The 12,681-nt window shown below is 36.1% G+C and overlaps 1 protein-coding gene across 1 annotated transcript; it reads left to right on the top strand.

The window, feature by feature from the left end:
• The first annotated feature begins 5,426 nt into the window (after nt 1-5,426).
• Nucleotides 5,427-12,414, top strand: LOC132621792 (uncharacterized protein At4g14342). The gene is made up of 4 exons (XM_060336215.1): nt 5,427-5,653; nt 5,806-5,891; nt 6,276-6,399; nt 12,102-12,414. The coding sequence occupies exons 1-4, from the start codon at nt 5,648-5,650 to the stop codon at nt 12,147-12,149; spliced, it is 264 nt and encodes an 87-aa protein (XP_060192198.1). The 5' UTR covers nt 5,427-5,647; the 3' UTR covers nt 12,150-12,414.
• Nucleotides 12,415-12,681: the final 267 nt, after the last annotated feature.

Raw genomic sequence — 12,681 nt, 5'->3', positions numbered from 1 at the left:
CGAAGGGGAATTAGCAAAATATGGAAGGTCTTAAGTTAAGAAAATGGGAAAGTTAGACCAAAGTCAACATCGGAGGTTAACGAAATTGAATTGGAGTTTTGTCAGTTTCATGAGGTCCAGAACGTGATTTATGACTTAGTCAAGTGGTTGGTGTTGACACCCAATTTCGTCCTTCCTTTATTCCTATTTATTTCTTGGGGAATAAAAATAAAAAGAAATGAGCTAAATATTTTATTTTCGCTACTATTTTTTATTTTTACTACTATTAATATTGTTACTTTTATTTTCACCATTACTAGCAGTACACTGTTTCGTCATCATTTCATTTTCGGATTCGGACTCGTTAAATTAAGTCTTTATTTTCTACATATTAATCACTAATCACATGATACATATTATACAAGTTATATCACTTAGGAGTTAATTAATTAGAAGAATAAAATACCAATTTCAGCTATTTGAAGCCCATTTTTATAGCCCAAACGGAACTGCCCACGTCTCTTAATAACTCACCCGACCAGCCCACCATTCGTTACCCGACCCGGCCCAACAAAATAATACATCTTAGCCAAAACCTAATCCCTTTCAACAGCGCCGCATCTCTCTTCCCTTTCCCTCTCTCTCGCTCCTCCCTCTCTATCTCTCGACGAAAGCGGTAAGACCGCAGAACCCTTTCCACCCTCACAGGCCTTGCATGGTTAATTCGGGAAGGGTAATTAATGTTCCGTCAGGAGGGTCAATGCGAAGAGGCGTTTCACCCTTTTTCTGGTTTTTGTCTCGATCTGAAGCTTTAATGGCTTCTTGTCCGTTGTAAGTTCGAATCTTTGTTATCAGCCCTTTTGATTTTCTCGAGTACGAAATTTTAATGAAGCTTTGTCTCCTTCTTCTTTCGTGTCTGATCGGTGTCATAACAGGCTGACTAACGTTCGGATTTGAAAAGAATTCAACTTGAAATCCCGCTCATTTTTTGAACCCTAGACGTTTTCCTATAAATACATCTCTAAGTTCTCAGCCGAAAAAGAAAAAAGGAAGAACACTTTTGGTGATATGCAAGTTGCTTGCTTACAAAGTCCTTTTGAGTTTTCTTTTAATCTGGTCTTGAACCCCTTTTTTTTAATAAAAAAAATATACTTTTGTTGAAATATGAGATCTGTGATGAAAGATTAAGGTTTCGACGATTCGATTAGCTTTCGTCGTCACTCAGCAAAAGAATTTTAACTCCGATAGAGGCATTCTGATTTTTTACTCAAGTTTCGAATCCATTTCACAACGAGAGAGTAGATTCGAGGCCGTCGACATCCAGTTCACTGTACCCAAAACAGGTCGGCAATTTCCCTTTTCCTTGTCGTTCATTTTCATTTCTATTTGATGCATATATGAGTTGATTTCTGTAATAAGTTAAGCTATTATTAGTTGACGAACCATAACCCGTAGAGTAGTCTGAGTTGAATCATTCGTCTTCAGTATTCATAAACGTGTTAGTAATTGGATTCATGAAGGGTTAGATTAATTCCCGTCTTATTTCCATATATTGATCACATTCCAGTTCAGTGTTACTTTATTAAAATTTAGCTTGATTGAGTTTGCTGGGTTCAAATGCTAGTTTCTTTTCCGCTTTAGAATCCCATCCTGCTAATCTGCTTACATTTGTGCAAATCAGTCTTTGTTTCAATCCCGCTTGAAATGGAAAGACTAGTTTTCCTTTTTAACTTATGTGTATAAACATGCGAAGATAATTGTCTGGTTCTGTTTTGGTCCCATTTGAATCAAATTCGAAGCTCTTGAGTGATTGTCCTCAAGTGAATCAGTCACTAACAAATTTGCTCCCTAACTTTACAAAAAATGCTTCTCTTTAAGTCTATAACAAATGTTGTTTACTAGATGCTTTCCCTTTATGAGCTGATAAAGTTCTAGTCAAGTTCATACTAGTTTCAAATCTGCAATAGTGATGTCTCTTTAATCATGATTCACAGATTTTTCTTTCTCGTTTTGCCTAGGAACCAAAGAAGTAGTTGCCCTTTTCTTTTAGTTTGAATGAGAGGTTTGTTGTAGTATTTGTTACTTGACAGAATATTAATATATGTCTTCTCAAAGTTCTATTTTGGTTAAGTTCTTATCTTTACTTCAGCTAGTCTTAAGATTTCACATTGCCAAAAATAGTTGAGTCTAAAAGTTCAACCTATGTATTTTCAGCATTATATTAGCTTTTAAAACCAGAATTTGATCTAGTTGATTCAGGGTGATTAGGTGTTGTTTTAGGTTTCAACAGTCTAAAACATCCTGTAAGATGTATATGGATATCTGGCAGTACTAGTACGTTCATATGTGACTCAAATCTGTGAAATATACCTCTGTGTTTGACTCTATTTCATTGTTGGAGGAATATGTTTGTTGTTGTGCATTTGATGAATAAGATCTATGCTATATGTGTGTGTAAAGCATGAGTATTAAACTGAACTGTTTTCAGTTTCTGTGGGCAAAAGATAAAACTGGTTTTGGAAAAGATAAAAGGAATAAGTATAAATCCAGTGCCGTTTAAGAGAGAATGAAAGAGTGTCTTAACTTGAACTTTGCATGATCTACTCTTTCAACTCTTTAAAATCTGTATGAGTCGTATTTTTCTATCCTTCACCATTTGTTAAATTGAGTTAACCCTCTCTTAAAACTAAAACATGCACTGGTTTCTCTTAAATATGAATTGATGATAGGCATTTTCTAAAATCCTTTCTAGTTTTTCTTGTTAAATTATCGTCTTCATTTTGTCCCTGCAATGTTGATAGAACAGACAGGGATATCAAAACCCATCAGGGCGTGATGATTTTGTCGATGGGAATCTCTCTGATGGGAATTCCTGAATGTTTGCTTGTCGCGCTGATTTAGTTTGTGTTCTGTAAATGATGTAATACACTGTGATAAGAAGACACGAATGAAATTTTCTCTGCTTCCACCTAGATCTGCCTATATGATAAAATCAAAATGGGTCACTGGTCTGTTTTTTGAACTTACATTATATGCATTTAGTCTTATTTATTGATTATATACTGACCTTTTTCTTTCGTTCTTATGCATGACCATCGCATACGAGTCCAAGGGACTCATCATCTTCCGCATTCGGTGTTGGGCTAAAGCCCAACGAAACTCTCTTCTCGTGTCAGCCCCAATCCGCAGCCTGCAGAAAAAGAAAAGGATGCTGGGCCAAAGCCCATACGACAGCAGCCTTAAAATGGGCCGAGCCCATTTAAACATATGTGTTTTCCGTTACTCTATTTTGTGTATCTGTTTGCTTGCCTAATATCTATCTTATTTGTTATCTTTCTTGGCTTAGATGAACTCTAATAGAATTAGTGGGATAGTTTAGTGATAACGGGTAGTTAGAATTTGAACTTGCTTTCATGGTTTAATAATTTAGCCCATTTCGTCAGTTTGAAATTTTTGTTAATTGCTCTTTTATAAGTCTAAAATGGATTGAGTAATCCGATCAAGAATTAAATCCGATTTCAAATTATCTGCCTACTTTAAATTATAACTTAACATTATTTTATAAACCTTTTTAGTTTTATGGTTAATTCTATTTAAAGGCAATAAATGACCATTTCTAATAGTGATGAATCTTTTTCCAAATCTAATTCATATCTTTATTTTCCCAAACAAGGCCCAACTTTCATAAAAGAGGTAGTTATGTTTTTCACATAATAGTAGAGAGTTAATTTGTTTATTGCCTTCTTGATCTTGTTTATTACTTAATAAGCTAAGCAGTTAAAAATGAATTAATAATTGATCATTGAATTCCTATTAACGTGTTAACTAATCCAGCATATTTTTTAACATGGCTAAAGTCTTTTTCTATAAATTACTGCTTTATTCTAATTTAAATAGTAGCCTTATATTCTCCATTTTTGAAATCCGATAATACTTACAAACTATTTTCCCAAACATTTAAAATGTTGTATTGTATATTTTTAGCCTTAATTAATCAACATAAGTCCGGTCGGTTAACCATTGTTAATGGATCTTAGAGGATGTCTAATACCTTCCCTCTAGATTAGTTGAACCCTTACTCAGATCTTTTGGTTTCGTAGACATTAAAACGGAGTTACTTTAGATAATTACTGTAATTAACCTTAGGTGTCCTAATTCACCATAATAATTAGGTGGCCACTCCCTTAACTTTAATTAACCCTGGAATTACCGGGATGTTGTAAACTATTTTGACTCCGGTTAAAATAGGGTATAACAGTTGAGACGGATCCCGAGGGGCTCAGGATTAATTTGGACTTTTAGTTGAGAATCTAGTTAAGTTAAAGGATTTGAGTTGACCACGATCAATATCGGTTCAAGACGACCCCATATAGATGTTTTGAGAGTTCGAATAAGCTTGTGTGATGATTTTGAACTTGTCAGCACGTTTTGGTGAGATATTAATGAGTTTCGGATGAATTTGGGTTGTGTCGCACTTGTGGTTGGCGTTTCGACGTCGTTACTTTGGGTATAAAGGTTATCACATTGTGAAAATGAGCTCTAAATTGTGTTTTGATTGAACCATTAGATATGTATCATGATTTCAGAGTCATAGAGAATCGTCAAATTTCGAGGTCGTATGAGGGAGTTATGGTCATTTTAGTGTCGGATTCGATTGCTGGTGTTGGTGCATTGCAAATTCAAAGTGGGGTCTACCCCCTCGGCCTATATTTTTGATGTATAGTATTTCATGATGGCCTTGTCGGTTTGCACAGTTTTTGTCCAGCACAGTTGTATAGTATGTCTTTTCGGGCTCATTCCCTTTTCAGCATATTGCTCTTATGATTTAGTAGATTTCCATTTGATGACCCTCGAGGTCGACTCTTGTTTATGATTATGATATGAAAGCATGATTAGTGGTGCTTGGCAGGTAGGGCCCGGGTGCCGTCATGGCCCTCCGGTTTGGGTCGTGACAGATGCCGCCGGCGGGAGGTTCTGGGCAAATGAAAAGAAAGGTGGGCAAAATAAAAATAGTTTTTTTTTTAATTTTAATTAGTTTTTTTTTTCTTTTCTCATAATTCATCCTTTAATTATTATTGTGGCCCAAATGCCACATGTCATCTTCTAATTAGACATTCTGGCACGTCATCGCGAGTGCAATACACACACTTTATAATTTTAGCTAGTCGTCAAAAAAGTATTTCCGTGGTTCAAATCCGGAGTGGTAGAGGTATTCAATAGGTACAAGTTTGAGTTGAGGTGTCTAAGTGGAACCTGCGGATAGCTTTAAAGGCCGTCGATGACTTATGCCTATATATTAAGGATCAAATGGAGCCAAAGCTTATACATTTAGGATCATTTTGATCATTTTCTCAGTTATCAGATTTACACAATTAATTCCGCATACACTTTTTTAAAGTTCCTTATCCGGAAGTAACTGAAGTGCTAGCAATTTGTATTATACCTGTCAAGGGACCGTGTCATAAAAATTGGAGCCCGCCGGGTTGTGGGCTGGTCCGGGCCAGGCCACTAACGGTTTGGACCTGGTCAGTCTCGGGCCAGCCCGGCCCACTAGACAGGCATACATTTCGTACAGGCATATTAATAATCCTGACCCTGTTTTGTAGTCTTCCATATAAAACAACTTGCTTCTCGATTTTCCCTTTTTCCTCACTTGGTTTCTGAAAAGATGCAGGTATGAAGAAATTCCTGAGTTCAATTGTTTGTAGTTCAGATCATACACACACGTATCTGCTACTAATTGAAAAACTAAAATTTCTTCTAAAACCCTAAAGTCTGTTTCTTCCAGCGAGAACCCTAACTGTTTGTTTTGTTAATTGGGTGTAGGCAAGTGACAGGTTCAATATCAACTCGCAGCTTGAGCACTTGCAAGCTAAATATGTTGGAACTGGACATGCCGACTTGACTAGATTGTTTGTTTCCATCTTTTCCTTTATTTTACATATATGTATATCTTCTTTTATTTATCGACAATGACGCGTTTTCGTTCTTTTCTTTTGTTAAATTAATTAGGGAAACTAACGCATATGTACCTTCGGCCAAACTTAATTACCGGTGCTAGCCCAAATATACAAAACCTATACACTGATATGTACATTATACGGATGGTATATATGTGTATTATACACACAGTTTATGTATATTGTATGCATATTTAAGTATAAATATTACAATACCTATATATTTGTTTGACTATGTTTTAAATTAGATCACCCAAAAGTATTGGCCTGTAATTATCCCAATTAGTTATTATTGTAATAATAACTGTCTAAATTTAACTATTTCTTTTGGCGTAGTGAATGGGCAGTAAACATTCAACGTGATAGCTACGCGTCATATGTCGGCCACTATCCAATGTTGGCTTATTTTGCCATAGCAGAAAATGAATCCATCGGAAGGGAACGCTACAACTTTATGCAGGTTTGCATTTTATAGTGTTTCTGGTTTTGTGTTTTTGCTGTGGGTTTCTTGGTTCTTACTGTTGAGTTTTATGTTTGAATGGACTGACAATTCTTTTAGTATAGATTTGTTTGGAACAGAATTAGGCGCAAAAAGATGCATTACGGTGCTTCGAGCTGCCATATTGTAGTCTAATACGTTACCTACCACTAAAAGACCAGCTATTACCCAAGCACCATCCATTTGTCTTTCAATAAACTGTTTTTATTTCATATAAATTGAATTCTATTTCTGAAATCAAACAGTGAACAATGCATCTTTTGCCAAAATCTCAAAAGAAGGGTTTATCTGATAAAGGTAAATGGGCACGTAATAAAGTGATCAATGGATTTTGTCAATCTTGTGTGTTTTAGTTGGATTTCCTGAACTGATTGAACATAGTGTTGGAGTTGATGCTAGAACCTTGATTAGTACTAAGAGCACATGTTTTTTTTTTTTTTTTTAAATGAAGTAAATGTATTTCATTTCATAAACAGGCCGTAAACCGGCGTATACAAAAAGCTTGCACTAAGCCAGTGCGATAAAACCTAACTACAGATCTTGCAGATCCTGAATTATATCTAAAATTGCATCCACATCCTGTACAATAACCAGGTTACACCAAAAAGCTAGCAAAAAAAAGACATCTTTGTTTAAGAACTGCAAATTTTTCCTATGGTCTTCAAAAATTCTTTCGTTTCTTTCAAGCCAAACCGTCCACCATATAGCTTGAGGGATGGTATTCGAAATCTTTTGTGATTTCTTGTACATTCCTTCTTTGTTCCAACATTGCAGTAGCTCCCTCGTGGATTTTGGCATGGACCAGGACATGTGTAAGATGACAGAAACATGCTCCACATCTGAGTAGTAACTCTACAGTGCAAAAAGAGGTGGCCTACATCTTCATATTGTTCTTCACACATGTGGCACCTACTGCAAAGCTGAATTTTCCTCTTTTGGAGGTTGGAATGAGTGAGACAAGCCCTTCTAGCCACAATCCAAGAGAAGCTAGAGACCTTCAAAGGGGCCTTGCTAAGCCAAATTTTTGCCAAGGCCAAAAACCCCTGTTGTTACTTGATACCAGTTTCCTGTAACAGCTTCTGACAGTAGAGAGACCTTTGGGATGCCCCTTTCAACTGACAGAATCTGTTTTGTTGCAGTCCAACTCTATGTTGCTTAGGAGCTGAAGAAAAAGACATACTCGTTCTATTTCCCAATCATTTACATTCCTTCTAAGAAAGAGATTCCAACCATGTGTTGGATAAAATTCTGCAGTTACTACATTGTGCTGAGTTGATATTCTAAAAATATCCGAGAATTGCTCTTTAAGAGGAGTATGGCCCAACCATGCATCTTCCCAAAACTTTATTTTCCTTTCATTACCAATATGAAGCCCATATCTGCCTCAAAGTTATTCCAGCACCCTCTAATATGCTTCCGAACTCCCCTGCCATGAGCTGTTGTGGCTACTTTGGTGCACCATTGATTCTCCATAGAGAATTTTCAGTGAGCTTTTGGTTCAGTGTTTCATGATGTTATGTCAACTGGCTGACAGTAGTATCATAAACAAACGACTATGCCTATGGGCCTTTAGTCAAAAAGTGAGAAGCGAAATACACTTCTATGAAGTGCAGTGCTATTACCATAAATACCAAAATTACCTAACATATCTGGACTTAGTACAATTAACATCTAATTGCAGATATTAACATCAAAGTGCAGTTGAAGTTAGTAATTAAATCTCCAATATACAATAACAACATTATTAATCTGATGGCTCAGATTAGATATCATGTAATTAAAACAAGGTCACTGAAAGATTCCTTCAATGCAAACTTGATTTTCATCTTCAGTTAATCAACCACAAAAATAATCAGTTTGTCGTTCAATCTCATCCGATTGCTTTAGTAAATATGGAGTAGGAGAGAAAAGCAAAAGAGAAACCCAGAAGTAGCAGGTGAAGAAAAGACACATTGAAAGTATTATGTCAATGTTTGTATTTTACCTGTTTCCAAAAGAAAAAGGAAGTAAGTCAATGTTTGTTCAAAAGAAAATGAAGAATATCTGTTCTCCTGTCTTTGTTTCTAAAATTTATCCTCCCAATTTGATGAGTTCCTCTTTCTAAGAAAAGTACTTTCTGAGAGCCGCCAAAACGGGTCCATCAGTCCAAATTTGAAGGGCTGACGTCTTAAAAAAGTCTAAACTAGATGGAACTAGAAGAGGGGTCTGGCTTCCTGCTCACTGTTAAGCTCCATTTGGACTCTCTGTTAATATTATAATGGCAAACCTAATTGTAACTAGATCGATTCTATCCAGAGAGAGTGAGGTCAAAGGTTCCAAATTTTGAGCTTTGAGCTTAACTGAAAGATCAGAAGAAATACTAGCTAAATAAACAAGGTGTGCTTTCATGAACCTTCCTGTGAAGACCACTTGTTATAGATGTTACTCGGATCGCCAATGACAGGCAGGGAATTTATACAACAAGCATTCGTAGAAATTAAGAAGGTTGAATATTGTAAAACATCAGGAAAGGGTCAAAAGGGTGCCAAAATGTTGTAATAGGTGGAGTGCAATCATTTAAGGCCATTAAAGATTTCTTTTCTTTTCTTTTTTGGATTGATGGATTCTTCAGGTTTTTGTCACTTGATAGTTCTTATAAAATTTTAGTCTATTTGAAAGGGAAATAGTTGGATTATTTGGAGAACAGTGTACGTAGACATTACGGTTTGAGGCAAATCAACAGTAAAATTGCTTGATAATATCGTGCAAGGGGTAGAAAGTTCTGGTGTTGCTCCAGATGCTGCAGATATAGTTTTGGTGCTTCTTATGCCTTTGAGACAGGAACTGGAGGCCTTTAGTGGCACTAGTTCAAGCAATTTTGTGGCTTAAAAAGTAGAGGAGGTTCCATCTAGTTTTAGCACAAACATGTAGATTTGTGAGGGTGGACTTGCTAAGATCCTTAAAGTAAGCAAGGATTTACTGTGGCAATTTTATCAATCATTATGCTAGCTTACATTGGATGCCTATTAGGTAATAGTCAGGTTGAAAGCGTCTCTTAGTCAGTGTTTGCCCATTCACTTGAAGATGTTCCTGCACTAGTTTAGGTCTCACTGCCTTGTGGTACATTCTGGCTACACACAGGACTAGAGCTGGATGAGGCCTACTTCTTTCATCAAGGCTGGGGGCACATACAGAGGCGGACACAACCTTATAACATCTGGTTTATTTGAACCCAGTACTTTCAACGTTGAGTACAAATTTATGTGGAAAATTTCACTATGATTGCAACAAATCTTAGGTCTAAACCGATAATACTAAAAATATAAGAGGTTCAATGCAGTTTAAATTCATTCCGGATTCGCTTCTGGGCACGTACTTTCTTATTAATCCGCCCACTGGGCCACCAGCGTGAGGGTTGCCGCTTTTAATTTTACTAGAGAAAATTCTCTAGTGACCAAGACTTGTTCAAGGCTAGTAAGTACTTATTAAGTGTATACCTGAAGCATAAGAAAGATTCTATAAGGTCAGCCCATATCTGGCTTACTCAAATGTGCATGTTTCAATTTATTCTGTAATAATGCAGACTTTGCATGATTGTCTAATTTACTGCTTTCAATGTTTGAAAAGAATTGACAGAGCATGGAGTAGGAAAATTACTATGTCTAATAGAGTGAAATCTAAACTTCTATTCTTAAATTAGAAGAAACAACATTTACTTATTTAGCAACTATATAAAAAGTAATATAATAACAACTTTATCTGATTGTAAATATAAAAAATATTTGAAAAAATTGTAGTAAAGGTCTTGGAAAAACTGATCGACTCTCCAGAGTGTTAAAAAATGTTTGACTTATCCAAAAATTATTACTCCCTTTGTAACATTTTATATGATTTCCTTTCCTTTTTAATTGGTTCCTAGAAGAATTTGACCTTTTTATATTTTGGAAACTCTTTAACTTGAGACTTTTCAATTTACCTTAATGACATGCTTTTATAGTCGTAGAAATATCAGGAAACAAGTTCTAAGGGCTCGTTTGGTATGAGGGATAAGGATAGATAATCCCCGGATTATATTTGAGATGAGTTTATCTCACATTTGGTTGGGATAAAATCGCAGTATAATTATCCCAGGATTGTAGTGTTATTTTATCCCTGTGGGAGGCTGATAATCCCAGGATAAGTTATCCTGGGATAACTTGTTTCCAGCCAAACGATCCCTAAGAGTACTATTTGAATGTGCTAGAAGTCATTCTTTCTTAAAGTTGGTTTCCAGTAAAACACCATCATATAAAATGAAATGGAGGGAGTATATAAAATGGGGTAGAAGAGTTCTATTTTTGCTAGAACTTCAGTTGCGTGTGCACCTGAAAGCTTACTTTGGGAGTTTTAAATGTTTGATGTATTAAATTGCTTTAGAGTTTAGGCCAATCCAATGTGTCATCAATAGGAGGTGGATAAATGCATGTTCATGATGAATATACCTAGTATTGTTTTTTGAAAATGTATGCATGTCATTGATGTAAGCCAGTGAAGACCACCGGAGAGTATATACAAAAAAAGATGTATTTATAGAGTGAAGACCAAGAAAATCAATCATGGCATCCAGCACCCAAATATTGACTGATGCCATGTTGCATCAAGAGTTGAGCAAAAATATACATTTGTTCTTACGATTAACTGTGTTTTTCAAAAACTCTAGTATTTCTTTCCTTCCATATGATCCACCGCCGCAAGACGGATAATGTTCTACATTTTGAAGGAGGATTTAGACAAACGCCTCTTTTGCACGCAAACAGAAATTCCAAAGTACTTGGTTTATGAGATAATAAGTAAAGCATGTACCAATGCTAAACTATCTTGAGGGAGTGAAAGGTTAAACAAAACTACCTAAGTCAAGTGATGAGTGAAGCATCAAAGTGAATAGGAAGGAACTAGACTTCGGCAACAGAAATATGATAGAAGTAGGCCTTGTGTTGTGATCTGTTATGTGGTATATTTTCTATGCACTGTCTTATCAACAGTGTTGGTTATGCAGCATACCTCTTCAGTATGCTCTGTTTTTAAAGGGTAATAGAACTTTTCGCTAGAGATGTCGTGAGCAGACAAATGGAAGGTAACATGATTTTTTTGCGGCTAGATAAGGTGGAAATTACTTCTTGATGGGAAGTTTTCTGCACAATCAAGAGAATAACCTCCCTTCTCTTGTGTTTTTAAATATTGCTGTGGCTAAAATCTGAACTCTGGTGAAAATACTGCAGTTATAGTGAGCTGTTACCTCCAGTTGTAATTTATAATGGTAACTCTTGTTAAGCTGAGTAGCCATTGGGTACCGCTGCTAAGTTAAATATTACTGAGCGGTGAATCAAGCTGCAATATTTGCAAATTAGAATTCTGGAATGGCAACCGCATGCTATTGTTGTTTCAAATTTGTTTTCCTATCTGTTTCGCTCCCCATTGCGCCCCCCCGCCCCCCTTCTTTCCTCCTCCTCCTCCACACACCGCTACCTTAAAGAAGAAAATAAATGTAAATAATTCAGGGCTAGTTGACAACTTGTCGTGTTCTCATCCATTTCGCGCAAGATAGGGCAAATTTATATTGCATTTCTTTATCTCTGGTGTGGATGCATTATGTCATTTATTTTGGTCCCGAGCTGCTACTCATAACTCCATCTGCGCTTGTACAGAAAATGCTTTTACCTTGCGGTCTTCCACCTGAAAGGGAAGATGATTAGGAGTTGCAAATGACCATGGATGTCTCAAGGGTTAAGTCTTCTGGCAGGCCAAAACCTGGCGGCAAATGATCCTTTCAAATACTACCTGTATGACAGGAGATACATTTTAAATGTGTTTGCCGAATGATCAACTAGAAGCAAATGGTTATTTTAAATGTATTAAACTTCATCTGGTTGTTTAGTCAATCTTGTTTCTTCAAATGCTGAAAAGTTGTTCTGAACCCCGAACAGTTGCAATATATTTTTGGTCAGTGTTTATACTTTATAGTATATGTCAGCCTAGGAATATCTCTCTCTAACTTCTTACTTTTACATACAGATGTTAAGTTCTATATTTAGTAGCAGGGAGGCAAAATCATAAACCACTTTGCTAAAAAATTGTACAAATTAAATGGGCGTCACAAAAATATTCTTGGATAATCGTAGTTTATATTTGGCTAATCAATTTCAAAAGTACTTTTTGCAATATTTCATCAGCAATTTGTGCATGATCAAGGTACCAAAAGTTATTTAGGGAAAAAATTACTTCCCT

This window comes from Lycium barbarum, chromosome 12 (genome assembly GCF_019175385.1).
Source record: "Lycium barbarum isolate Lr01 chromosome 12, ASM1917538v2, whole genome shotgun sequence".
Classification (NCBI taxonomy): domain Eukaryota; kingdom Viridiplantae; phylum Streptophyta; class Magnoliopsida; order Solanales; family Solanaceae; genus Lycium; species Lycium barbarum.
The sequence above is the reverse complement of the archived record's forward strand: the minus strand, read 5'-3'. Positions and strand labels throughout refer to the sequence as shown.

What these genes read in the sequence shown, in the direction of transcription:
- LOC132621792 (XM_060336215.1), top strand. An exon ending in CATGCCGACTTGACTAGATT is followed by an intron (nt 5,892 to 6,275) that starts GTTTGTTTCCAT and finishes CTTTTGGCGTAG; the next exon opens with TGAATGGGCAGTAAACATTC. An exon ending in AACGCTACAACTTTATGCAG is followed by an intron (nt 6,400 to 12,101) that starts GTTTGCATTTTA and finishes GCGCTTGTACAG; the next exon opens with AAAATGCTTTTACCTTGCGG.